Source organism: Zootermopsis nevadensis, unplaced genomic scaffold, assembly GCF_977971745.1.
Source record: "Zootermopsis nevadensis isolate Lab colony 2312 unplaced genomic scaffold, Znev_1.0 Znev_ptg000010l, whole genome shotgun sequence".
In the NCBI taxonomy this organism is placed as follows: domain Eukaryota; kingdom Metazoa; phylum Arthropoda; class Insecta; order Blattodea; family Termopsidae; genus Zootermopsis; species Zootermopsis nevadensis.
Genome location: NW_028259142.1, coordinates 6,864,494 through 6,889,799, shown reverse-complemented (window position 1 = coordinate 6,889,799; position 25,306 = coordinate 6,864,494). Strand labels below are relative to the sequence as shown.

Genomic DNA, 25,306 nt, shown 5'->3' with positions numbered 1-25,306 from the left:
TGAGCAACTTTATTCAAATACATGAGATACCTAGTTTCTCACTTTCATATGAAACTTTGTACTCAAAGAAATAATAAAAGCACATCTACATCACTGTCATACAAATGGACTACAGATAAAACTTATAAACACATCTGTTACTAAATGTAATGACCATGCAGCATAAACATAAATCAAGACAGGATTTATGCACAACATAAATGTCAGCAGTAAGTAGGTAGCAAAATAATGTTCTCAACATCATGTCCAAAGAAAGATTGAGGTTAAGCAACACACTATTCTTCTGCTTAAAGGCAGATTTCAATGTGAAGCAACACACAAGCAACAGCAGTAAGTCTGGCCATCAATATCTGATCATGCTACATTTGTTCGTCTGCACACAACACAGAGAAAAGCTGATGACCGAAAATATACCAAGAAGAAGTAAATGCAAGGGACTCACTCGCATGTTAAGTGGATGGACATCACTAATAATTTACAGGGAATCAGTTTACTATTGGTTAATTTGAGTCAATAACAAGAACAAGGTATGGACGACTGCTACCATACAAAATGTAGTTTCCAACCATGCAGAGAGGTTTTCAGCATACTGGCTGCCTATGAGAAACTAGAACAGCATCGATGGGGACTCCAAGTGTCACTCACCACCAGGCAAGCCCCCAAATCCGGGCAAAATACTGGAAATGTGAACAGATCGGTTCGAGGGCGTGTGAGGGGCACTCGAAAAGCTACGGGCACACCCATCTAGGTTCAAATTCAACTCAGAAGCAATCTCAGATGCAGTGATCTGAGGGTCAGGTTTAGCTGGGGTTGTCTTTGGCTCAGAGCCAGGGGCACAGGAAAGGCTTTTAGCCCTTTGAATGGGTTTACTGGCAGGCTCAGGAGTTGAATTCCAGTGGAAAACTTCGTACATAGAAGAAGACATTTTCATATCTGTAAATAAAATGGGGAATATGTCCCTGCATTAATTACAACAGACTTACTCAAGAGTCAATACAATCTCCTACTTAATAAATTTTCCCTGATGTTTAATGGGCAACTAATACTTTCAAATCCTTTCCTTAGTGAAAATGACATTCACGCCACGGCTAAATTAAAATGCTGCATATAAAGAAAAACAACAAAAGATTTGCTTCTGGCAAGAGCTGTAAAAATCCAAAACAACATACAAACTTCATTGTTTTCTGAGATAAAAATACTTAAGAAATGCAATTCTTATCTACTGAAATAGCATACACACATACAATTACATAAATTCTAAATATAACTTGGGCATATACAGCTGAATGAACAAACAGTACTATCTCCAAAATGAAATACAGCACAAGTACTGTTTCTGATATTTTCACAAGCAATATGAATTTCAACTGTTTCACTGTACACCTAAATTGCAAAAGATAAGGATTTTCAGAAATATCAAAATTAAACTACAAGATGTTTAATTTGTTTCATAGCTGTATACAAACTTTACAAAGAACAACAACTAAGTTATAGTCAAATAACATAGCAAAGTAATAAATTACACCATCTTGAATAATACGTTTGTTAAGTGCCTAAGAATTATAGTCACATCAGTCACAGATGAGTGCAACTAGTTCTCAGTGTTCCGAAGAAAAATAATTTCTTCTTCAGAACCATAATGTGATGTCTGTTCATTGATTCAAACTCAACTGTTATTGACACTAACAGACTGACTTCTGTTAAACCATGTATTGGAAGCTAACAAACACATCACAGTACGTAAGACTTGAGGTTCTCACAGCGGTGAGTATGAAGATATCCGTCTTCTGGGTTATTGCGCTGTGTAGTCTGGTCGATGTTAACCAACGTTTCAGAGGTCATACTGCCTCCGTCATCAGGGCAATGAATCGCCCTGATGACGGAGGCAGTATGACCTCTGAAACGTTGGTTAACATCGACCAGACTACACAGCGCAACAACCCAGAAGACGGATATCTTCACATCACAGTACCTCCAAACTTTCTGTTATTGTAAGTAGAACACCAAACATACAAGGTACGTAAGTACCAGGTGACCATAAATAGGTGGACAATTTGAAGGGTGTGTAATTATTAATTTTTCACACATACTCATGTACTACAAAACTGTCACACAACATACAAATTTTTTTCATGTGGTCACAGAAGATAATACATAAGTTTTCATATGTGATAAAACAAATAATTACATGCCATTCAAAATTTATGGGCATCCAGAACGCCATACAAGTATGATTACAAATGTCTTGACTGAATTCCTTCTGTCATTAAGATATTTGTTCTGACCCCTTCGAAGTAGTTCCCTTACATAAAGTGAAGCTTTCGCAGCAACTGAAGCCGATGAAAGACTCTCAGGTTACAAGCTGTGTCAGGTGGCTGAGTGGTGAATAAACCATATATTCTGCCAACATGTCGAGAACAATCTGCTCTCATCCTCAGGGCTGCTGTATAACAAATCTGATCCTTTGTAGCACGCTACAAAGGATGAGAGCAGAGATTGTTCTCGACATGTTGGCAGAATATGTGGTTTATTCACCATTCAGCCAACTGACACAGCTTGTAATCCGAGAGTCTTTCAGCAAGTTCAGCAATTCTAACTCTACCATCATTTGAACTCGGCTAATGTAGACTGCAATTCTACTGTAGTCATGATGGACAGCTCAGACAAAGTAGAATGCACAAGAGCAACCAGTGAGCAGCACATCTTCCAAAAAAAAAAACCCAAAGAACATTTATTGCACCTCATATTAAACTGGCCAAACACTGTCAAGCATTCTTGCTTGCTTTTTATTTGGGATGGGCTGCGTTCAAATCTCAGCCCAGAGACTTTCTATCCTGACATAGGTTATCCACAATTTTCCTCAGTTCCCCCAGAAAAATAGTAGGACACATCTTACATTAGGCCATGAGCACTTCCTTCCACACCTTTTTAAATTCATTTTAAACAGGACAACATGAATACCACTGAAGGCAGTGTTTTGACATTTTAAACTATGGCAGTTCTTTGGAAGGAACTGCTATTAATACTTCTTCATTCTAAAAAGACATAGGTGGACAAACAGTAGTGACATAATACCACTTCAGGGAGTCAGAGGCAGAGGAGCTTATTATAGTCAACTGCAGGCATGTAGGCCATAAGAACATGTACCCAAGCATGTGCACAGTCCCAAATATACACAGTGTTTCAAAAGTAGCTTTACAACTTCGCAGGAGAATATAAATTTATTTAAAGAACATGAGCAATATTTTTAAATGCAAAAATTTAGCCAAACACATCAAGTTTCATGCACACAAACTGTAGTATCGAAAACCGCCACATGTTTCTGAAGACGCCGTGGAACAGATTAGGCAGAGCTTCACTCGAAGTCCACAAAAGTCAACGAGACGTTCATCTCGGAAAACTGGGATTCCACATGTGACTGTGTGGCAAGTGTTGCGAAGACATTTACACTTAAGAGCGTACAGATTATCCATGGTGCAAGCCATTTCACATGGTGATAAACTGGCTCGTAAGGAATTTTGTACAGAAATGTTGCAGCGGGTTGAAGACGAAGGATTTCTGGACTCAGTAATTTTCAGTGACGAAAACACGTCCCATGTCACTGGTAAGATCAACACCCACAACTGCAGGATCTGGGGTAGTGAAAATCCACGTGCCTTCCTGGAACATGTTCGTGACAGTCAAAAAGTTAAAGTGTTTTGCGCCCTCAGCAAAGATAAAGTGTACGGCCCCTTCTTTTTCATGGAGAAGACCATTACCGGCATTGTGTATCTGGACATGCTCCAACAGTTCCTCATTCCTCAACTTGACGAAGATGACCAGGAAGGACACATTCACTTCCAGCAGCACGGTGCACCCCCTCATTACCTCGGAGAAGTGCGCGAGTACCTCAACAACCGTTTCCCAGGTCGGTGGATTGGTCGGGCCGCGCCAATAGCACGGCCACCTCGTTCCCCGGATTTAACACCTTTAGATTTTTTCTTGTGGGGATTTGTTAAAGATTGAGTGTATGTGCCACCCTTACCTGCAAATGTGGCCAAACTCCCAACTCGAATTACAGCCGCAGTTGCTGAAGTGACACCGGAGATGCTACACCGTGTGTGGCAAGATATTGACTACAGATGGGACGTCTGCCGCATAACAAATGGAAGTCACTTTGAACCATAAAATTCCAATGGACATAAAACTTGAAGTGTTTGACTACATTTCTATGTTCTGAAATTATATGTTTCTCCTATCAGTTCACCAATATCTCGCCCTCAAGTTGTAAAGCTACTTTTGAAACACGCTTTATAGTTTAAGGTCAGCATGTGTGTTTGTTCACCTGCCTTCAGTCTTTAAATCATTCAACCCTTTTCAGATGACTTTGAAGTTCCCACCAGAATTGATGTGTCACACTTCATAAAGTGAAGTCTAGTAACTAAATACCAGAACTCCAAAGACTATGCTGACAGTGGTAGTATTTTAAGTGACCCATGGAGAATAAACTGCTTCTTGAGAACCAGGTATTTGCTTCACTGGTCAAGAAATTTGTCACATTCAACAAAATCTGAATGTTAACTACTCCATTTATAAGAGTCTGATAATGGTCCAGCCCCTGACTCAATTAAATCAGTCCACACCCTTAAGAGATCAGTCTGAATATTATACAGTAGACTCCCGATTATCAGGATTAGTTGAGAAATATATTTTCCTGGATAAACCAAACCCTGGATAATCCACAAAAATAAAATGAAAACATATATGCAAGACATACACTACTTAAACATTCAAAAATATTCTAACAGCAAAAACATAGATAAGATAAAGATAGCTGCCTTCTGGACTGTTACACAGTGTAGTATGGTAGAAGTTTATCGATATTGAGGGTAGCAAGCACCTCTGAAATGTCGGTAAACTTCTACCTGACTACATGGCACGACAATCCAGAACACAGTAACCTTCATACTTGCCACCACGAGAACCTGAAATCTCACGAGATAAAATGAACTTAACAATTTCCTTCATGTTAGGTTTAAGATGTATATGATGACCGTTGTTCCGTCTATGTGTTGTCTACCATTAGTAGTATTCAAATGAATTACTAAACCAACGTGCAATTTACTTCCTGCATAATGAAATGTGAACTGAAACATTAAACATATAACATTGTGTCTCTTATTACTAACCTTCACCAGGTTTGCAGTCAAGACCACTGGCTGAAGTGGCTCTCTTCTTACTACCGTCGAGATCCCGTTCTGATGAACGACGAGTCAAGGGCGCTGCTGTGAACATCATTACATTTGTTGTAGATGTTGCTCTGAAATAAGAAATTCTAGGTCACAATGTCTTCAAGGATACACTTTATTCTCATTTCATTTAACAAAATTTTGCCAAATGCACAAGTTATAAAGTGCTGAATTCACATTTAATTTATTTAATGACATTCTATTAACTGTAATGGTAAGTACACCACTCCTCTGTAGGTTTTGCTGGCAAAAATTGGAACCTAATAAGGAGTAACCATCTAATGTAAGGTGTATAAAATCCTATTCTACCAAACAATGTTCACTTAGACACAATATATGGGGATTTCTAACTGGTACTGCAAAAATCTAGTGTTATTAATTATTATTACTGTATTCCTGATACTGTATTATTATTATTACTCACCGGTATTGGTCAGGAAGCCTTAGGGGAAGAGACCTCTGGGAACACCCAGACGTAGATGGGAGGATAATCTCGGGCAGGATCAATTGGGGATAGGAGTTGAAGGAGACTGGATTTTGTTGGCCCAGGACAGGGTCCGGTGGAGGGCTTTGGTTAATTCAGTGATGAATCTTCGGGTTTGGTAAGCTATCTAGTTAATTAGTATTATTACTTTACTTTACTCTAAAATAAACCGCAGTGCAGTACATACATATAACTACTGTTTTTTGTAACTTAGTTTTGCCATTTACATGCTAATGTGTTTATACCTTGACCTAATACAGACAGCCCCCCCCCCACCCCCCCCACATATAGTCCAGAGGATCAATGTTTGGCTGTATTAATGAAAAACAGGCAGTGAAAAATGAAACAAGAAATTACAGTATAGCAATTTAAAATTATATACTAATCTTAGTAAGTGTTAGCAAGTTACAACAATTTAACAAGCAAGTTATTTTTTAACTGAACACACTAAAAGATTTCAACTCCTTTTCTTCAAGTTTTTAAAATTGTGTTGTAAAGAAGTATTTTAACCAAATATAAAACTATGGAAAAAGACACCAATGATGGCCTGATAGAGGCTAGAATATGTTTTTCAAAGGAACAGGACAACCAATGTGGTTCAAAGTTAAGAAAAAGTTACGTGCATTTGAAAGAACAAAGTATAAAGGCCTTTTAATATAAAAATTAGTTGCACATGCTTCTGATAAGCCTTACTCTAGAAAAATAAATACAAATGTACAAATGTTGGGTTGATGACTTTAGTTTCATATAATCTAAAAACTTGTCCCATTTACATTTTTATTTCACCAAACACCTGTAAAACTAATACAGTATCCAAGACCTTAGACCAGTTTTCCCCAAACCCTTAGATTAAAGAGCACTTTAGGCTTAAAATATTTACAAAGAAACTCGCAAACTACTAATTAATATGTTTCCTTTAACACAAAAAAAACCCTACTCCTTTAATCTGAATTCGGTTATTTACCAGGGGACATCTCATTCGTTAGTGGCCAATTTGTGTCATTTCTCTTGCTAATCTCTACTTTGACCGTTCCACAATTTTTCTCCCATCCACTCATTCATGGCTGCCAAATCATGGAAACAAAGCCAGTCATACAAGTGTAACAATGAAGAATACCCAGATAAAATACACAAATTAATATGAGCATAAAAATTAGGAAATGCAAGAAACAGACAAACCAAGTATCACATGTCTAGTCGAGCTCTCTCTTTCTTCTTCCTCTTTTTTTTTAACATACCTCCTAGTTCCCCAGAAGGAACCACCAGTATCAGCGGGTTCCAGCATTCTTGGAGTCGAACTTCCAAATGCAAATACTATTGAACTACGCTCATTCCTTCGTTTCGAATCAATCCGAGCTTCTCGTTCCTAGACAATAAAAGGTTCTTCATTGAAAGCAACCATTCGGAAATTACAACAAATAAAATAACATTTAATTGTATTTAAGTTTATGGAAGGTGTACACACCAAAAGCATAACACGAAAGAACCACTTGGAGATAAGCTGTTTTTATATTGGCATGCATGCCACTACTTGAAGAAACAGTATAAAAACTTTAACAAGTTGTTATGTAAGTAAAGTCTTCTGTTTATATTGGTTTCATGTCACTTATCTTCAGAATTGCTTGTGTGTGTGTTTTGTGTTTCTATTATGCCAACAAAACTGAGTTTAAAAGTGCAACAAGTTATAATAGGAAGAAACAAACATCACTTGCTCTATCTGATGCTTTGCTTGCAGCTTTTAAAACATGTGACTGGCATGAACCGAAGAAGAAAGACCTTTTCCTTCTTTGGACTACATCGTAGGGAGATTTGAGATATTCACGGCAATGAGGATGGAGACATTGTTCTTCCAGGTTATGTGGTACAGAATTGCAATATTCTGGAGGAACATACTGCCCCTAACTTCAGGGCTCTAGTGGCAATGTTGGGAAGTGGGGAGATTTACACAGGGTTAGAGAAAAAGAAGGCTGAGGGAGTGGGCCAATCACAGACAAGGAATGAGGTGGTAAGGTCTCAGACAATAGGAAGTCTTCAAACAGATGACAGAGAAGGTGGGTACTGGGTAGAGAGCTAGGGAGGGAAGGAATCGGCCCTTTTAGGGTCCAACGAAAATGGGTCATGTTCTTGGTGCCCTGAAGATGGAGACAGCACGCTTCTCTGAAATGTCAGCATCTGCCCAAGATTCTACATAATGGCAAAACCCTTAAGATCATCATGGTCCAACACTACATTCAGATTTTCCAAAAAAGTAAACATAAAATGAGTAAGCAGGTAAGCAGAATAACAAAAATTAAATCCGTGGCGTAACAGCTCCAGAGAGCCAAAGCCGACTAGCTTGACTGCTGGCCTCACGTTCACATGCCTAAGCAGAGGTGAACGATCATCCAACCAGAAATAGGGCGACGTGTGGTCAGCACGACGAACCCCCAGCCATTGCTAGTTTTCCTGACCGGATTACGCTACTCATTGTAGCTCCCCAATTTCCTCACGATGCTGGGTTGGCACCGGTCCCATACACTGGTCAAAAGCTCATGAGAAAATTTCTTCTCCCCCGAGACTCGAACCAGCGCGCATTCCGTATCGCCGGTCCGAAGCATGATGCCTCAGATCGCGCGGCTACGGCGCGGGACAAGCAGAATAACAATTCAATACAATTCAAGTAGGATTTGAGGTTTTCACGGTGGTGAGTAAGAAGATGGCAGTCTTCTAAGTTGTAGTGCTGTGTAGTCTGGTAGAAGTTTACTATCATTTCAAAGATCCTTGCTGCCTCCTTAATCAGGGTGGATGGAGGCAGCAAGGATCTCCGAATCTACCAGACTACAACCCAGAAGACAGCCATCACTGTAAAATCTGAATGGTTCACGGAATAACAGCATTACATTGTCATATTTTGCTCTCCTTAGGATGATTATGGCCATTACAGCTTCAGCTAGCACCAGTACAAGAATGTTTGCATGCTTTTGTCGATAATATATGATGGCAGCACTGTGAGCTACCGGAGGTGAAAATATATTCACAATCATTCAGAACTATTAACACGATCTTTTCAAAAAATATTTTTCTATTCCAAAAACACTGATGGATGGTGGGAGATATCAAAGGCTCTCAGCATTTAAAATGGCTATATATGAAAATACTTATTCACCTTACAGGCACATTAATATAAAGAGATAAATATGATGGTTTTACTTTCATATTAACCAACTTAAAACACTTCTTGGTATGTAAATCAGCAACAGGAATATAAGGTCCAAACCTACAACTGGCAAGAACAGTATGAATGAGCTGTAGGTCTCTGGGCTGTACCGAAAGCACCTAGTAACTATGCCTGTGAGTGCTTAGTCATTAAAACTTCAGTGAGATTAGTTTATAGTCAAATTACCTTAACCTCCAGAAATGTTGCAGCATTTGACACATACCTGATTCTTTCTCAGAATTGCCTCTCTACGATCTCTTTCTGCCTCCCATATCTGGCGTTTTCTTTCCTCTACCTGATGGCGCTTGTCATTGTCTCGTTGTCGTAGTTCATCTATGCGCCGTCTTCGTTCCTCCTCTTTCTGTTCGCGGAACTTCTGAGCAGCTAATGCCTGTTGCTTCAGTTCCTCCAACTTCCTCTGTCTCTCCTCATTCTGTCGATCACGGAGTGCTCGGATTCTCTCTTCGCGCTCCTTTTGTGACAGGTTTGAACCCTCTTTACCTGTAATGAGTCATAATAAAATTTAATTACACTATTCCATAGGGACTGGATCACCCTGTTCCTGTGGTTTGTCTGAACAACTGCTAAAACAAACTACACATATTATGTAATAGTAGTAGATACAAGACACATTGCATGCTAACTAGTAAAACCTTGAGCAGTGCTGTGCTGTGGCAGCATGCTCATGAGATGCTGACAGCTCAGTCAATAATATGTCCTATCTCTGCTCTATACCCTTCGTAATGGTACTACATGTCTCCGACTGGTCAGTCAGAGATGTGGTGCCTGTTTCTTTATGCCTGAGTTTCATGGTCTCTTGCTTGCTGGTGGCCAGATGACGTGGGTGCAAAACTGTTTTGATGTGGGTGTAAAACTGTTTTGATGAGTGTTTAGTGAAAATGCTTTTGAGAGTTGCAAAATTACATTCTGACTGTGGTTCTTGGCAGCTGAAGGGAAGAGTCCCTGTTTCAAACAGGGTTATTTGTTCTCAGATTATTTTTTTTACTTCTTGAATGTACATAAGAGACCTAAGCTAAACATATCTATATGTGAGCGCATTCTTCACGGAGCACTTGTACGTAGGTACAGCTTATTACTGTGACTTGCTATCAGTGGGGGTAGTAACAACTGACAAGGTTTCTGTGTTGTTTTGGAGGTCAGTGAGTATGTGCTGGTATAAAGTAAAATTAGGCTGTTGTAGACCTGAACTAATTGCATTTACATTGGCCTGCAAGCTACGGTGCTGTGTTGTTCAAACCATGGGCTACATGTCTTTCAGGTAAAAGTGTTGAACTGTACCACTGTCATACTGGACTGACTGAGTGAGTGAGTGACTGAGTGTGTGCGCGTGTGCGCACGTGCATGAGTAAAGGGTGCGTGGTGTGTGGCAATGGGCATGTTAAGTGACATAACCATTAAGTGGTCATGTGCATGCATATGTTGTAAGCCCAACTGATGTAATTACACTGCTGCTAAAGGCAAATAAGTAACAGTGAAAATTAAAAGTAATTTTTACTATAAGTTTTTTATTATTTATTTATACTGGGCTTACCTCTCCTGGGGGCTAGCGTGGAGTGAAAATAGGCACTTTCAGGAAAAGATGACCCTTATGCACTTTTTCAAAATATTTTGCTTGTGTGTGCTGTTTAATTTGTGTTTCCATTGGTGTTTTGGGTCCAACACCACTTACACAAATCAAGCCTCATCAAAAAGGAAATTCAGTTGTGGATAAATTTCAACATCACAAAAACATGGATGCACCAAATTACAAAAATTCACTCTGTTAACAAGATTGTGTGGGTGCAATTCATGCACTTCTGTTGTCTTACATGACTTCAGTTTCATGTTTTGTGACAGTTCATGTCTATGATTTTGAAACCTCAGGTTTCCAGTGAAGCCTTCTGAAGGAATTCCAAGGAGTTCACGTCTAGCACCAGTTTCACCCTACCTCCCCCACCCCCCTCATAACAAACCTATCTGCCTTACTTATTTACAGTTCTATGAATAATTTCTAAATGTGAAAGTCTGGCATGATGACATTTGCGCCAGAAATTTCTTCTTGTTCTTGCAGAAAAACATATTCACATAGGCAAGTATACGAACACATGTGGTATCTCACACATGGCATTGTGACACAAGCAACAGCACAAGAATGACAGCTCACCATACTAAAACCAGGCGGCTGGGTACAAAAATTATTATTCTATTATTACGAATACTCCGTCATTCATATGTATCATCACAATGTTCTCTAATATGGAATCAATCATTACATACACAATACACAAAATACAAACCCTATAATGTTAAGATAAAACATGCCAACTGCAGTACCATAGAGTTAGTTATCACATTATATGCATTGACAGCTTGACTGCTGTTTGAAATAAATATGGCTACACGACAGCAAATTACAACTTCATTGAAGAGTGCTGTCCTATGGGTTGTAGTACCATCTGGTAGAAGTTTACCAAGGTTTCAGAGGCGCTACTGCCATGCAAACCTCAAATCCGCCAACTTCATTGCTGGAGAAGGCCTTGATATTAGAGTATCTTAAACAAAGTATTAAAACGTAAACATTTCCAAAACTTATATCTCTAGTAAATTCACAAGACTGCTGTTTGGAAAATCAACTCAATCATTCAATACTCCAGACAACATACAATTAAGAACAGAACTAAATACAAATCTGTATTTTAATTTAGGTAATGAGGAGACAGACATCAGAGTTTAGCCGCTTTATGGATTTATTTGAGTTTATAAAACTGCATATGGAATATTTATCTCTGTAACATTCAAAGGACCTAAGATCCAGACTCCATACACAAAGTCTGTTAGAAATACAGATGGTTAGCACTTTCTCCAGTGACACTTCAATGAATCACCAACAAACTCCATCTTGCATTAAAACAATAGACTGCCAAACAACACAGTAATAAAGCACAAATAATTGAGTATTAGTAACTAGCAGTTTGAACCAATATTTACAAATCCTACTATCATCACTTGTGTATAGCACACAGCACACCAGGGCCGTGGAGTCGGAAGCAATTTTAGGTGGAGTCGGAGTCAGTAAAAATGTACCGACTCCGACTTCGATATAAAATCTTAAGAACAATTTCTATTAGGGAGATTCAACGACGCGTTGAGCCACATGGTGTGGGAATAATGCCTTGTAACTTTGGCTCCGGTACCTTAAGAATACAAAGTATCTACAAATCAACAGATTTCTGCAATAAGCATTAGACGTATATTTAAATATAGGTTATAAGTCTAAAAAGTAGCCTGATGATTCACGCGGTGGTGATGAAATCTCTTATGGTACCATTTTAGTAGGTTTACCATTATTAATACATATTGAGCTTTTATGAAGGAGTCGGGGGTATTAGTACCGACTCCACAGCCCTGCAGCACACAGCGTTATCTTCAAAAAAATACCACGTACAAACACAATTTAAAGCATTTAAAACATAAAAAAATTACCTAAAAATCTACTTTAAGACCACCTGAATACAAGAATAAATCAAGAATAATTCTTTTGTTTATCTCACCTACCTCAATCAGCAATAAAGTCTAAAGGTAAAACCCCATCGTAAGTTATGCCATCATCAGACTTTGTACCATGGTCTGGCGATTAAACAATATGATCTTAGACTCCCATGAATAGCCATTTGTCACGCAATCCTAAAACAATTCCCTTGAATTCTTATTCAGTTTTACATCAACTTAATGAAAAAGCAAAACAGGGCGTTACTTGTGATGCACACCTACGTGAGGTGCTTCTTAAAAGCTTCCATATTCCATTCATGACAGCACTACAGCATGGATTTATGCTGCTAGGTGGTGATGGTTACATAATCAACAGTGTCTTGTCTGTTATGATTTATAAAATGGCAGATTTAAGAGACAAGCTGCCATCAAGTTCTGGCACTGAACATTATAAAATGTTTAGAACAGCAGATGGAAAAGAAGCAATGAACACAACACAAATTTCAGAGCGTTAAAATTCCAGAACAAACTAAAATTCTGCTGGAGTAACAGAACCTTCTGGATGTCCATCCATCTACCACATGGATAAAAATCCTTAAGACAGGCTTTTCAACATCGACTATTTGGAAGAACTGGAAGGCCTCCTTATCGTAAAACCTGACCACTCAACACACTACTACCAAATGAGATAGATGACGAAAATCAAAATGGTTGAATTCTGTGCTTTGAACTTGAAAAAGATGAGGAGAGTCAGCCCCAAAGTGAAACGTTAACTGAAGTGAAGACTTAATTATGCCTTGCAGATGTAGCATCACAACAGCAGGTGGGATGCAGATAAAGTATAGAGATTCTAGAAATGCTTCCAACATTACAATCACTACATAAGTCCAAAACGTACACCTGTTTTGAATCGGATGTCATGGAAAACTCAATTTATTACAGTCCTGTCCTGAATCTTTCAATTTGTGACCATTTGCTCTGAGGTACATTACATGTCACTCCTAATTTAATCCAGTTCTTCAGAATAATTTTACCAACACCGGTGAAAATACTGAAGTTATTAGTCTTGAACAACAATCTGAACATCATGTTTTGATGTCAGATGAGAAGATCTTCCACGTAACCTGCTAAAGTATTAAATTATTGTCACTCGAATTTTCAACAGCCACTCTGCGATTAAAGCAAGTAAAACATAAAAAAAGATTTGAGGTTTTCACAACGGTGAGTATGAAGATTTCTGTCTCTCAGGTTGTTGCGCCGTGTAGTCTGGTTGATGCTAACCAACGTTTCAGAGGTCATACTTCCTCCGTCATCAGGGCGATGAATATTCAACGCCCTGATGACCAGACTACACAGCGCAACAAACCAGAAGACAGAAATCTTCATAAAAAAAGAATTACACAACATACTACCTACATGCTATGAGTACATTGGCATGCTTTACAGACAGGAAAAAGCTATACACTTAAATTATGCTAGATAAAATCAAATCATATCAAATCAAATGAGTTGAGTCTACTGGAGCACATCCGTCTGAATGTGTTCACTGTCATTACAGCTGCAGAAACAATTCATGCATGACACTACACCCACATTTCAACACATCATTCAACTCATACCACTACTGCAATGCCACTGTCTCGCCATGCCTTTTACCTTCGCTAACTGTTTCATTCTGAAGTGAATCTGCTTCATTTCCGATGTATGCAAACCAGTGAAGTGTACCAGAATGCCCTAGACAAAGGACAACATTCTTTCATGTCAGAAACAACTTTTACACAACTAATGCTTCCAACAATGCAGTGACATATCAAGGGAACACATACAAAAATTTGGCACCATCATTCCAATAAAGTACCATGCTTTCGATTTAAACAATAAAATGGGAACAACATCTGCTACAAAACAAAAGTACTTAAATATAACAGGTACATGAACATAATCAAAACAGTTGTGGAACACATATTAATGTCCATGGTTACTCCCTTAAACCAGATGTTTAAGGAAGTGTCTTTGCTTTTGAAAACGTAATAAATAAGCTACAGATTCCACGACTCAAATCTCTACTACACCAAGACTAATTCTAATAAGACTTAAAAAGAAACAAACATTATACAAAAATATGAATACCACAAATACTGCTACCAAGCAATGTAAGTAATTATTATGATTTGTAACGTACTCATCTGAATAAATATATGAACACAAGATAAGTATCCCTAAACATTGTGAATTCAGACGACTGGCTTCTGGGATGTTGCATCATGCAATCTTGTTCTCAGTGACGGATGAATTTCTCCTTCCTATGTGCACAAATATTACTGTTTTTTTATAAAGGTAATCAAATGAATGCACATGACGTTTCACCCATTTTGTCTGTAGGATTAAATGACACATTTTGACAAAGCTTGATATCAGAGTAAAAATGCTTCAAACAGAATTTACGGAAATGATAAAGATTCTCTAAATTTTAGAAACGTCATCTGAAATGGTTCCTTACACATTAATGTAATTTTTAAGTATTTTGATCTCTTTCAAGACAGAAGAGAAGATATTACTGACTATCAGAGATCAGGCTGCCAAACAACTGCAAGAAATGGTCCATATGTGGCAGGAGTAAACTTAAATGGTGCGTAATGACTGACAACTAACTGTTCGCAAAACAGAAAATGCACTGAACAGTAAGAGAGAAACTGTGAAGTTGATTCTGACCAAAGTTTTTAACATGAAAGTCTGTGGCAGAATTTTACTGAACAGTGAGCGAAAAATGGGAAAAGCTTCCTCGGAAGACTCGGCAAGGCTCTTGACACAACCCGGCCTTCTGGAAAAAATAATTAAACAATGACAAAACATGGGATTATGCAAACAAACCAGTCACCCTGACTTAAAAAAAGTAAAATACAAAACACATTCTGTTTTATACCAAATAAATACAAATTACAAATACGATCCTCAAAGAGCCAACCAAGCCTTTCATTAATGAGATATGGACCATTTCAAGCAGCAAATTAATCAAAAGAAAACAAAAATTTTGACTGCATAATCAATTATAGTCTGCATTACACTACAATGTTCCTTTTAACACACTTTCTATAAAACAATATATGGGCAAAAAATAAATAAATACCAGTACTAGAATATCCACCTTATTTGCCTGATTGGGTAACAGGTAAATTATTCTTAATACTGAAACTGAGATCTCAATGAGGTCATTCTGACTTACATTCACCAAAAAGTTTGCGGTAATGTTGCCAGGCATGCTAAATATGTTGAGGAACGTATAAAAACCGAAGGTGACAAAACACACAATGATGATACTAAAGAAAAAATTTAAAGACTCGCTCTAGTTTGTAATTGGAAGACATAATAGTCCAAGCAGAAGTTAATCATCAGTAAATTAAATATACGTAACATCTGGGGCTTTGGAACACAACAGCTAGGCCCCCACTGCGCACATACTATTTCCACGTGTCAATATTGTAAAGAATTTCTCGGAAACTAAACAGTGTTTTAAATTTATCATTTTTAAACAATAATTTTTATACTGGTAAAATTAATTAAAATCATAATTATTCACAAACTTCTGCCTTCCAGAAAATACAGACATGGAAAACACCGTGTAGATAACCGATGAGATGGCTGTCTTCTGGGTTGTTGTGCCATGTAGTCTGGTAGAAGTTTACCAACGTTTCACAGGTCTTTGCTGTCTCCACCATCAGGGCGCAACAACCCAGAAGACAGCCATCTTCTATCCATCTGCATATGAAATAGGCCTTACTCAAAATGAAACGTCAAGACTTCAATCACTCATCCACATGCACAACAAAATTTCCTTACGATGTACAACAACCATACGTATAGTAAAACAACATGTCAGCATAATACGACATATAATTAAATATAAACTTAAAATATTTTTATTTAAAAGTAAGAGCCGTGAAGTAACAGGCATTATTTCTACTATCTATATTATTCAGCGGAGAACTGAGTTATAACATTCGGAAATTACAACATTCTAATTCAGAGATAAACATTAAAATTATAATACAGACGCAAGCAGCAACACAGGTAAGCCCCAGTTGGTTCCTGTCAAAAATAATACATCTCCTACAATAAAAACACATTTTCTATTCTCTTAATGTATATAAATTAATACATTCCAAGAGCAATTACAAACAGACAGGCTGCGGAAAGAAAGTGCCCACAATTATATCAAACCAAATGTAACATCCAATAAAATTGGAGACAAAAAACAAGTGACTGATGATGGATTTCTTTAAATGCACTAATCTAGCACAGGTTAGAAAGAAAATGGTGTTTGGAAATTAAGAAGTAAGAACGACCAATGCTGATTACAGACCAAAACAACACTCCTTCAGAACAAAAGTGTCATGTGGAATGACAAATGCACAATGCCAGGTGAACAACGAAGAAACCTTACGATTAAACTGTTCAATAAATTATGTATCACATAGATGTTCTCTGGTGATTCAATATGATTTTTATGGCGGTTAAAAAAGAAAACAGAAATTTTATGTCACCTACAGTTTCTTAGTGGCACACGAATTTTGATTATTTAGGTCTTAGAATATAATACAAAGGAAAGAGGTCTGTTGCTCATCCTCTGCTTGGTAAGGTTATGTACATCGCTGCGTGCATATACATTACTAGGGCAGGTCCACATTTGCATAATTTTGTCACACAACTTACATTTTGACTTCGTGTATCAGCTAAAAGCAAAAATACTGCAATGGATACTAAAATGACACCACGATTAGCTACCCAGTTTCTGATCTTCGTTCACGAAGTTTACACGACTCGAGCAGTCCACTTCACCGCCGACCAAGAAACCTCCATGTACTACGCAGATCACAGGCGTGCCATAATTCTTAACCTAACCTAACCTTACCAATTAACACATCCTGCCTGGATTTTGACTATAACGTGTTTGCGGTACCAGTTTATGAAACACAGTTTCAAGGTAAACATGGCAGAGTCGCCCCATGCTTTTTCGGCATCGCACCATGAAGACAAATGAGTGAAGATATTCTACGTCTTACAATGCAGAAAAAACCGTCTGGGTGCTCCCTCAGAGCCAGTCCGGAAGCGGTGACGAAGAAAAAATCTCTGCACCTACCGGGAATCGAACCTCGGTCGTCCAGTTGGTAGCTAGAAGCTATGCTCACTGACCTTCCCCAATTCCTCCTGCCAATATTCCACTGAAGAAAAAGCGGGTTTATGAGTCTGATGATCATTTCTGTGTGCATCGTTCACCTAGCAGACCATTCCGAAAACGTACGTGTATTTATTTATATCCAGCTGAAATTACAGCCTAAAACCCGAAACAGATGTGATTATATCATGATTCCTACACTGCAGTAAGACAAGAAAAGTCTCACGATTCGATCGGTGGCCTTTCTCACACAACTATAGCGTGCCTAGTTACTGAGTCACACAGACCGACACAGGAGACAGGCACAGCCGCCCCGCATTGCATGAAATGGAACCGCCACACCACCTAGCGACCCAAACGACCAAAACGCATGCAATTAAGGAGAAATCAAAGTTACTTTAAGCTCGCCATTCCAAACGTATCTACACCTCTCTGACAGAAATACCAACGTTCAAACAAAAACATTTTATATTTAACCGTTAAAAAATCGATAAGAAACATTTCAGCCCGTTTTCATTTCTAACTTGCAATTCAACTTTTGTGACAGTCAGAAATAAACTGATCAACTTTACCCAGCTTCAGGCGGAAAATTCTCACAACCTCTGCATAACACATCTTTAAATCCGCATGACTGTTAAGGCAGTCTCATGTCATCAGATTGTACTACTTTTTATGGAGACTAGACCTTCTAAAATCGACAACTTCGCTAGTGGACTTCCTCTGTGGCACACTCCTTGATATTATAATCTTCTGTGTTATAATCTGCTGTTTGTCACCATGCCCTCTCCCTATTATTTACGTGCATTTGCAAAACGTTCCCCTAGGACATGAACGCATAGCGTAACTTCGAGAAGGATCGTCCTCCTTTCGCAGAAGTTAGTGCATCCATTACGTTCGTATCAGGGCCTACTAATTATAGGAAATAAAAGATAACGAATATCCTGAAATGACATCACGTCCATACAAAATTTCATCACAATCTGTCAACCCATTCTAGAGCTATTACATGCTTCGTCAACAGTCGTTGCAGAGGACCGTAGATAATGACGCCATTGCGGAGGATCATTTTCTCCGGTACTCGTTTCAGCATCCGTCATGTTGGTACTGCCGACAGCAGAATACTAAAAATTACTACTTTGGCGCATCTTCCAAATGGCGTATCGTCCATATCTAACGTCATCAATAGCCGACCAGTCATCGTCGAGTTATTAATGAGCGGGACAATGACGACATCACGAAGAATGACGTCATTCGACGGAAAGGTTCACTGATAACAGGTTTATCGCGAGTGATCATTTTCCCGCTCCACGACTTTGAGTATCCGTCACGTTGGTATTATCGATTGTATGAATAGTTCTCGCGTTTGTGCGTGACAGAACGTGAAGCTCGTAAGGCCAAAGCACGAAGCACAACACAAAACTCTTCTGGAATATCCAATAAAGATTTGAGCCCAGTACCTTCAGAATACGAAGCACAGTGTCAACAACCACTCAGCCACTACGTTCGGCAGCAGGTTTCAACGTATGAAATTACACAAGCTTTCTGTCATTGTACTGTTTCGCCATACATCATCATCACCACCACCACCACCACCTCCTATCAAGGATTGGGACCTTGGCCCGTTCCGCATGGTTGCCTAAGACAACTTGTCCTATTAGTCTTTTTAGTGCCTCAGAGTAGCAGTTGGCAAGCCTGCTGCCTCCGCACAATTTCTACTCATTTCTGATCTGTCTGCTAGAGCTCTCTAGTAGCGAAACAGAAGAGACATGGGTGAGAACAACACGAATTTGAAACGTTACGCGCAATGAAGAGACACAGGTTTGTGTGCAGATCTGAGCCTAAACATGTCAATCTCTTGATAATTTGTAGATGACAACCTCTGTAACTCACAGTGCTCTAGTTTAGGCGAAAATAATCTTCGCGTGTTTTAAATGACGTTAGTAATACGCAAACCTAGCAGTCACTCTTCCTTCACCTATGAAATGCAGTGCTGTGAGTATCTGCAGACGCTACGTGTTGATAATTTATAGCATTTCTTGTGTAAAGATCAGCGCAGACTGCGAAACTGCAGGCCTTTAACGTCATAGGCCTAGTAGTCTCATGCCATCGTTTTTAAGGTTTCAGTAGACACTTTAGCCCATATGGATGCTAACGGAGAATTCGACAGCGGCAGGTAAATATGTATAAGCCCAGACTGTTGTCTAGAGCAGCGTTTATCAACCTATCGCACGCGTACCACTAGTGGTACGCGAACCAAGTAAGAAAATCAAAAATATAATATCAACATAAATAAATTTTCCCTGCACACATTTGGTTAGTGGTACATTTAACGTGTTAAATTAGAAACAGTGGTACGCCAACGAAAAGGTGTGAGAACCCCTAGTCTAGAGGCAACTTCGTGTATTACCTGGAATTTAACACACCGGAATATCTGTCTTTCAGTTAATGTCTAGATTTTATAGAAATAATTGTATACATTTTTAACAAATCATTTTAACCTGGTGTGACAAAACCTTCAAAAAAACTTTCGTCCCATGATCTTTGAGAACTTACGCCCCTTTAGATCGGCACCAGCGAATTTGTAACAGCAATTCGGAGAAGACGGGTTTTCCGGTTAGCGCAGTAATTCTTCATAAATCCATGACTGGTTTGTGTTAATTCCGTCATCACGTATAAATTCCTTTTACAGTCCAAATGTGTGCAGCTCAATGTTCTCATAAAACTAATTCCTGTACTTTTCATCACAGCCCAAGCATCACTGTGTTAAGCCGGCATTTTTTTTTAGCCAACGTGGCGTAGAAAGCTTGGTTTACCGCCTCGCTGTAATTTAGAATCCCTTCAGTTAACATGTACACTAAATACGTTACAGAAAAGGCAGTTACTTTAGTGTTTTCGCCAGATATTTCCACGTCAAAACCACGAGCTGTGTTTCGTACGTTGTTTGCGTCACAAATATTCCCCTGAACTTTCCAGATGAACTAGGTCATCTACACGTCTATGTATTTTCTCACGGTGGTGAAGATGGCAACGTTGTTCTGAGTTCTGAGGCCGTATAGATACTTGTACAGTCCACGACTGTAATCTTGAGACTTGCAAGGAACGCAGTAAGTCCGTAGCGTTAAAGGCAGACGCTGTATTTCCTCCTTCCCCCTTCACCCCACTTCCTCACCACGCAAGTCTCAAGATTACAGTCGTGGACTGTAAGTACACGTCTCTATAAAATGAAACACTGGGATGTACCTACAAATCTAACCGGCGTCAAAATACAGAAAACATACCCAGTAAGGAACATAGTTTTAATTTGATGTTTACAGTCAAGCTGTTGTGAGATGGCAGCCGCCATTATCTGGTCATGTCATTCATGTACAATCTAAATAACTCAGAGGGTGCAACTGACGAACATGATGGATCACATTGAACTGCAATGTCAAAGACCCATGTGTGAAGAAATTATTTATTCGTAAAATGTTTCCACTCTACGCACTACTCATCAGGGCTGAAATAACTCAAAAATATCTGTACATTTTCAGAGTGTATATAAATTATCTTTAAGAATTTACTAGTGAATAAAACCTTTATGAAAAGACACTGTTTTGAGCGTCATCTGTGAGAGAAACTCTCAAAGTTTGTTCTAAACATTACACGCATTCAACACGGGCACCATTTGTCACACGCACAATGACCATACGACACCAACGCCAACTGTTGCAATAGTAACAACTATCTGTCCTTCAAGTCGCAGAGTTCGGTACACACAGTCTTTTATGAATCCCCATAGGAAGTCACAGCGTGCGATGTCCGGTGATCTGGCCGGCCAAGATATGGACCAATACGGCTAATCCAACGGTTTGGGTATTGCTGATTAAAAGATGCACGTACAATCAAGCTCCAATGTTGTGGTGCGCCATCTTGCTGGAATAATACGGCAGGCTGCAGTTCTTGTAACTGTGGATAGACTAAGTTTTCTAGGATATCCAGGTAGCTGTTGGATGTCAGAAGCTTCGGCAAAGAAAAAGGGTTCAATCAAACGACCAAACAACAGGCCAAACCACACATCAACTTTGGGACTGTCTCTAGAATGCTCCAATGTACCATGAGGATGTTCTCATCTCCAGAAACGTAATTTCTGTTTGTTTACCTTCCACGAAACGTGGAATGTAGCCTCGTAAGAGAAGAAGAGTATCCTCAGGAATCCATTGGCTTCCTGCCTCTCAAGCATGGATAGCTACTGGAAATTCCTTCTGGGCTACGGGCTACCCTATCTGCCTACACCACTTGCATCTTGCAAGCATATAGACGCAAACGTTTTCCTAACATCCGATGCACTGTCGATTGCTGCAGATCGTGTCGACTTACGCGGACTGCGGACAAAATCTTGCGTATCCTTTCGACATTTTCAAACACACGTGAACGCCAAGACCCTTTCTCGTGCAAATAACAACCGGATTCCTTTAAATGTTTGTACCAGGTACATATCGATGAACCGCTCCACGCAATGTACCTTCTCCTTGAGGGTTAATGGCGACTGGCCAATTCATAAAGACGGACGCAGTGCAGTGCTACCATCTGCCGGGAACTCTCGCAGATCACGCTCAAATAATGTGTCTTAAGTCTTGTCATAAAGGTTTTTACGCACGAGTACTATTATAAACAAAATTAATGCTAAACCATATACTTCTTTGAGCGTTTATCAATTGATACATACTCGTACGATAAAAAGTGTTCTTAACTTTACCGGTCTCAAATGACATGACACAGCATCCTGTTTTATTCGTGGTTCAAACATTATCTCCTTTTTTCCCCAAAAACATGGCTGTGACCTCGGCATAATGAATGTATGGCTCTTAATTTACGTCAAAGAAGCGTTTAGGGGGAGGGCGCAGACACCTCAGCGTCCAGGGGTACGTTGGAACACAGGACCGTTCACAAAGTATTATGTCAACTCTCAGCCAAACAGGAGAGGTAAATGGGTAACCTGTGAGCTACTACGATGCATGCAATTAGGCCGATTATGGCTAAACTGGCCACGTTCAAAAAGAAAGTTTTACGAAACCAAAATCTTCAAGATAGTTTCGTGAGCGGTATGATGAACGATTTCATTATTTCGCTACGCGACCGACAGACCGGATATTCACAGTAGAAGAACCAACCTTTATTAGATGTCGAGGAGCGGGGATTGCTGTGCAATGAGCCGGAACGTTGTCTGGCGTCCACGGGAGCGGCCCCAGCTGAAACAGGAGAAACGCGGGTTAGTAGATGATCTGTGCAAAGTCCACGAGAATAATCAACAGACTGCAAGTGCATTTACAAGCACAGAAACTGACGTTAAACTGCTACGTATGGAAGAAGGCGTGACAAAGCACAAGACAAATATGCATCGTAAAATGCATTCTGCATCTTAGCTTAATGTCCACTGGCCTAAGTTGAGATTTCCGTTGTTGGTCAAAGCTAAATAATTCAATTTAGATAATACACAAACTCATGTTAAACGTAACGTTCAGTGTGGTACTGCATGAAGTACGGTTTAATGAAGTGTGACCTTTTTATGCTCAGCGCTTTATAATAAACCATCGTCTTATGAATTGTATGATTTAATAAACAGACTTATGAATTTATGTGTCTGCCACTGATGATGACCTCTGGAGTGTTTTTAGAAATGTAAACAGTTTTTAAGATTTCCGTCTTCTGGGTTGTTGCGCTGTGTAGTCTGGTCGATGTTAACCAACGTTTCAGAGGTTCATCGCCCTGATGACGGAGGCAGTATGCCCTCTGAAACGTCGGTTAACATCGACCAGACTACACAGCGCAACAACCCAGAAGACAGAAATCTTCATATTCTGATGACGGAGGCAGAATGACCTCTGAAACGTTGGTAAACATCGACCAGACTACACAGCGCAACAACCCAGGAGACAGAAATCTTCATACTCTGATGACGGAGGCAGTATGACCTCAGAAACGATGGTAAACATCTATCAGACTATACGGCGCAACAACTCAGAAGACAGAAATCTTCATACTCTGATGTCGGAGGCAGTATGACCTCGGAAACGTTGGTTAACATCGACCAGACTACACAGCGCAACAACCCAGAAGACAGAAATCTTCATACTCTGATGACGGAGGCAGTATGACCTCAGAAACGTTGGTAAACATCGACCAGACTACACAGCGCAACAACCCAGAAGACAGAAATCTTCATACTCTGATGACGGAGGCAGTATGACCTCAGAAACGTTGGTAAACTTCTACCAGACTACACAGCGCAACTACCCTGAAGACGGAAATCTTCATACTCACCGCTGTGAAAACCTCATATCTTACATTGTAAACAGTTTTGTTTGTATGCATGATTTTATATATTTTAGATAAATATTCAACACTGCGCGGTATGCGAGGTTTCAACACAGCGATATAACCCAGAAGACCAAGTTGGTCATCTTCATTGCCGCAAGAATCTCAAAGCTTGTTCTATTTTCGTCCACAATATTTGTTCGGTAACATCTTTCACTCCGTTAAACAATTAGAATAATTAATTTGAATTTAGTTTAATCCCCATGCAACACTTAAATAAACGTATCCCTCAACCCAGGCCGATACAAGATTCGCTAAGCTAAGAGGACCGCGTCTGGCGATTGCACCACGCAGTTTGTATCGACAGTTTTGTTTTGCCGTGTTGTAGGATTAAGATAACGTTATGTTTCACAATAAACAGTGTTTAAAAATGAAGACGATTACAATTAGTGCAGTTATAACAATAAAAACATGTAGAGAATTAGTATTAGCCTCTGTGGAAAACCTGCCACTGGTTAATCCGACCACATTGCATCACTTACGTAAAAAGAGTTTTAAGGTGATTCCTCACAGACAAAAGACTGCAGCGAAAGCGTGTCCCATTCTGCCAGCCAATCGCTCAATCGCTGCTGCACAGCGTTGTCCGGTCTTAATCGAAATTGGAATATGTCGATATATATCGGTAAACCTCCCCAACGTCAATTTTAATAAAAATCCATTTCGCCATTTTCGACGTGTCACATGCGGACAGACATACATGACGAAACTAATAATTCGCATTTCTGCAACTTTTCGTTGAGAAATTTTGAAAAGGGGAGCACACTTAATGAAAAAAGGCTGTACATATATAACTAAAATCAGAATTTTTAAACTGTCACACGAATAGAGCCCCCTTTAGTTAAGTGTTTATGAATATAATAGTAGTTTTTTTAAAAAAAAATAATATCCTCAGAGAGATTAGATCAACACGTAGTAAAACCATTACACTTCATTAGCTCATCTATTGTTATGCAAAATTATGCCATAAATCCTGACTACTATTCAACAGAAATTGCACAATGCGGTATCACCTACAACAGAAGCCCCATTTTGGTTAGGGATCGCAAAATACCTGGGATTACGCGCTACACTCATGTTAAAGCTCGTCTCTGCAACGCGAGAATTATTCAGACAACGTATTCCTAGAAATTTAACAGCGCACAAAGCAAACCTCCACTAAACACAAAGTAGGCTGTCGTCTGTAATGCTACACCTTGCAGTCTGGTAGATATCGACCGACGTTTCGAAGGTGTTTACTACCTCCATCACCAGGAAAGATGATTAAGAATAGAAATAGTTTCTAATCTACAGCCCGCTGAGAAACTGATCCCCCGGTGCTACAGCGCGGGCAAGAGATTTAATACTGAAGCATCAGCCTAGATACCGGCGATTTTAAGACTGAC

At 39.3% G+C, this 25,306-nt stretch overlaps 1 protein-coding gene across 22 annotated transcripts in view; it reads right to left on the bottom strand.

The window, feature by feature from the left end:
• Positions 1–25,306, bottom strand: part of LOC110835956 (MAP7 domain containing protein ensconsin) — a 220,188-nt gene that overhangs the window by 37,949 nt on the left and 156,933 nt on the right. For 12 of the 22 annotated variants that reach the window (XM_087346384.1, XM_087346386.1, XM_087346382.1 and 9 more), the window contains 6 exons: positions 22,721–22,798; positions 14,054–14,131; positions 9,132–9,409; positions 6,951–7,078; positions 5,169–5,299; positions 646–933 (listed from right to left, as the gene is read on the bottom strand). In XM_087346384.1, the coding sequence (XP_087202510.1) occupies positions 646–933; positions 5,169–5,299; positions 6,951–7,078; positions 9,132–9,409; positions 14,054–14,131; positions 22,721–22,798 (981 nt within the window). Of the gene's footprint in view, positions 1–645; positions 934–5,168; positions 5,300–6,950; positions 7,079–9,131; positions 9,410–14,053; positions 14,132–17,534; positions 17,804–22,720; positions 22,799–25,306 lie in introns of those variants that run through there. The other 10 variants (XM_087346391.1, XM_087346388.1, XM_087346379.1 and 7 more) reach the window with 5 other exon arrangements.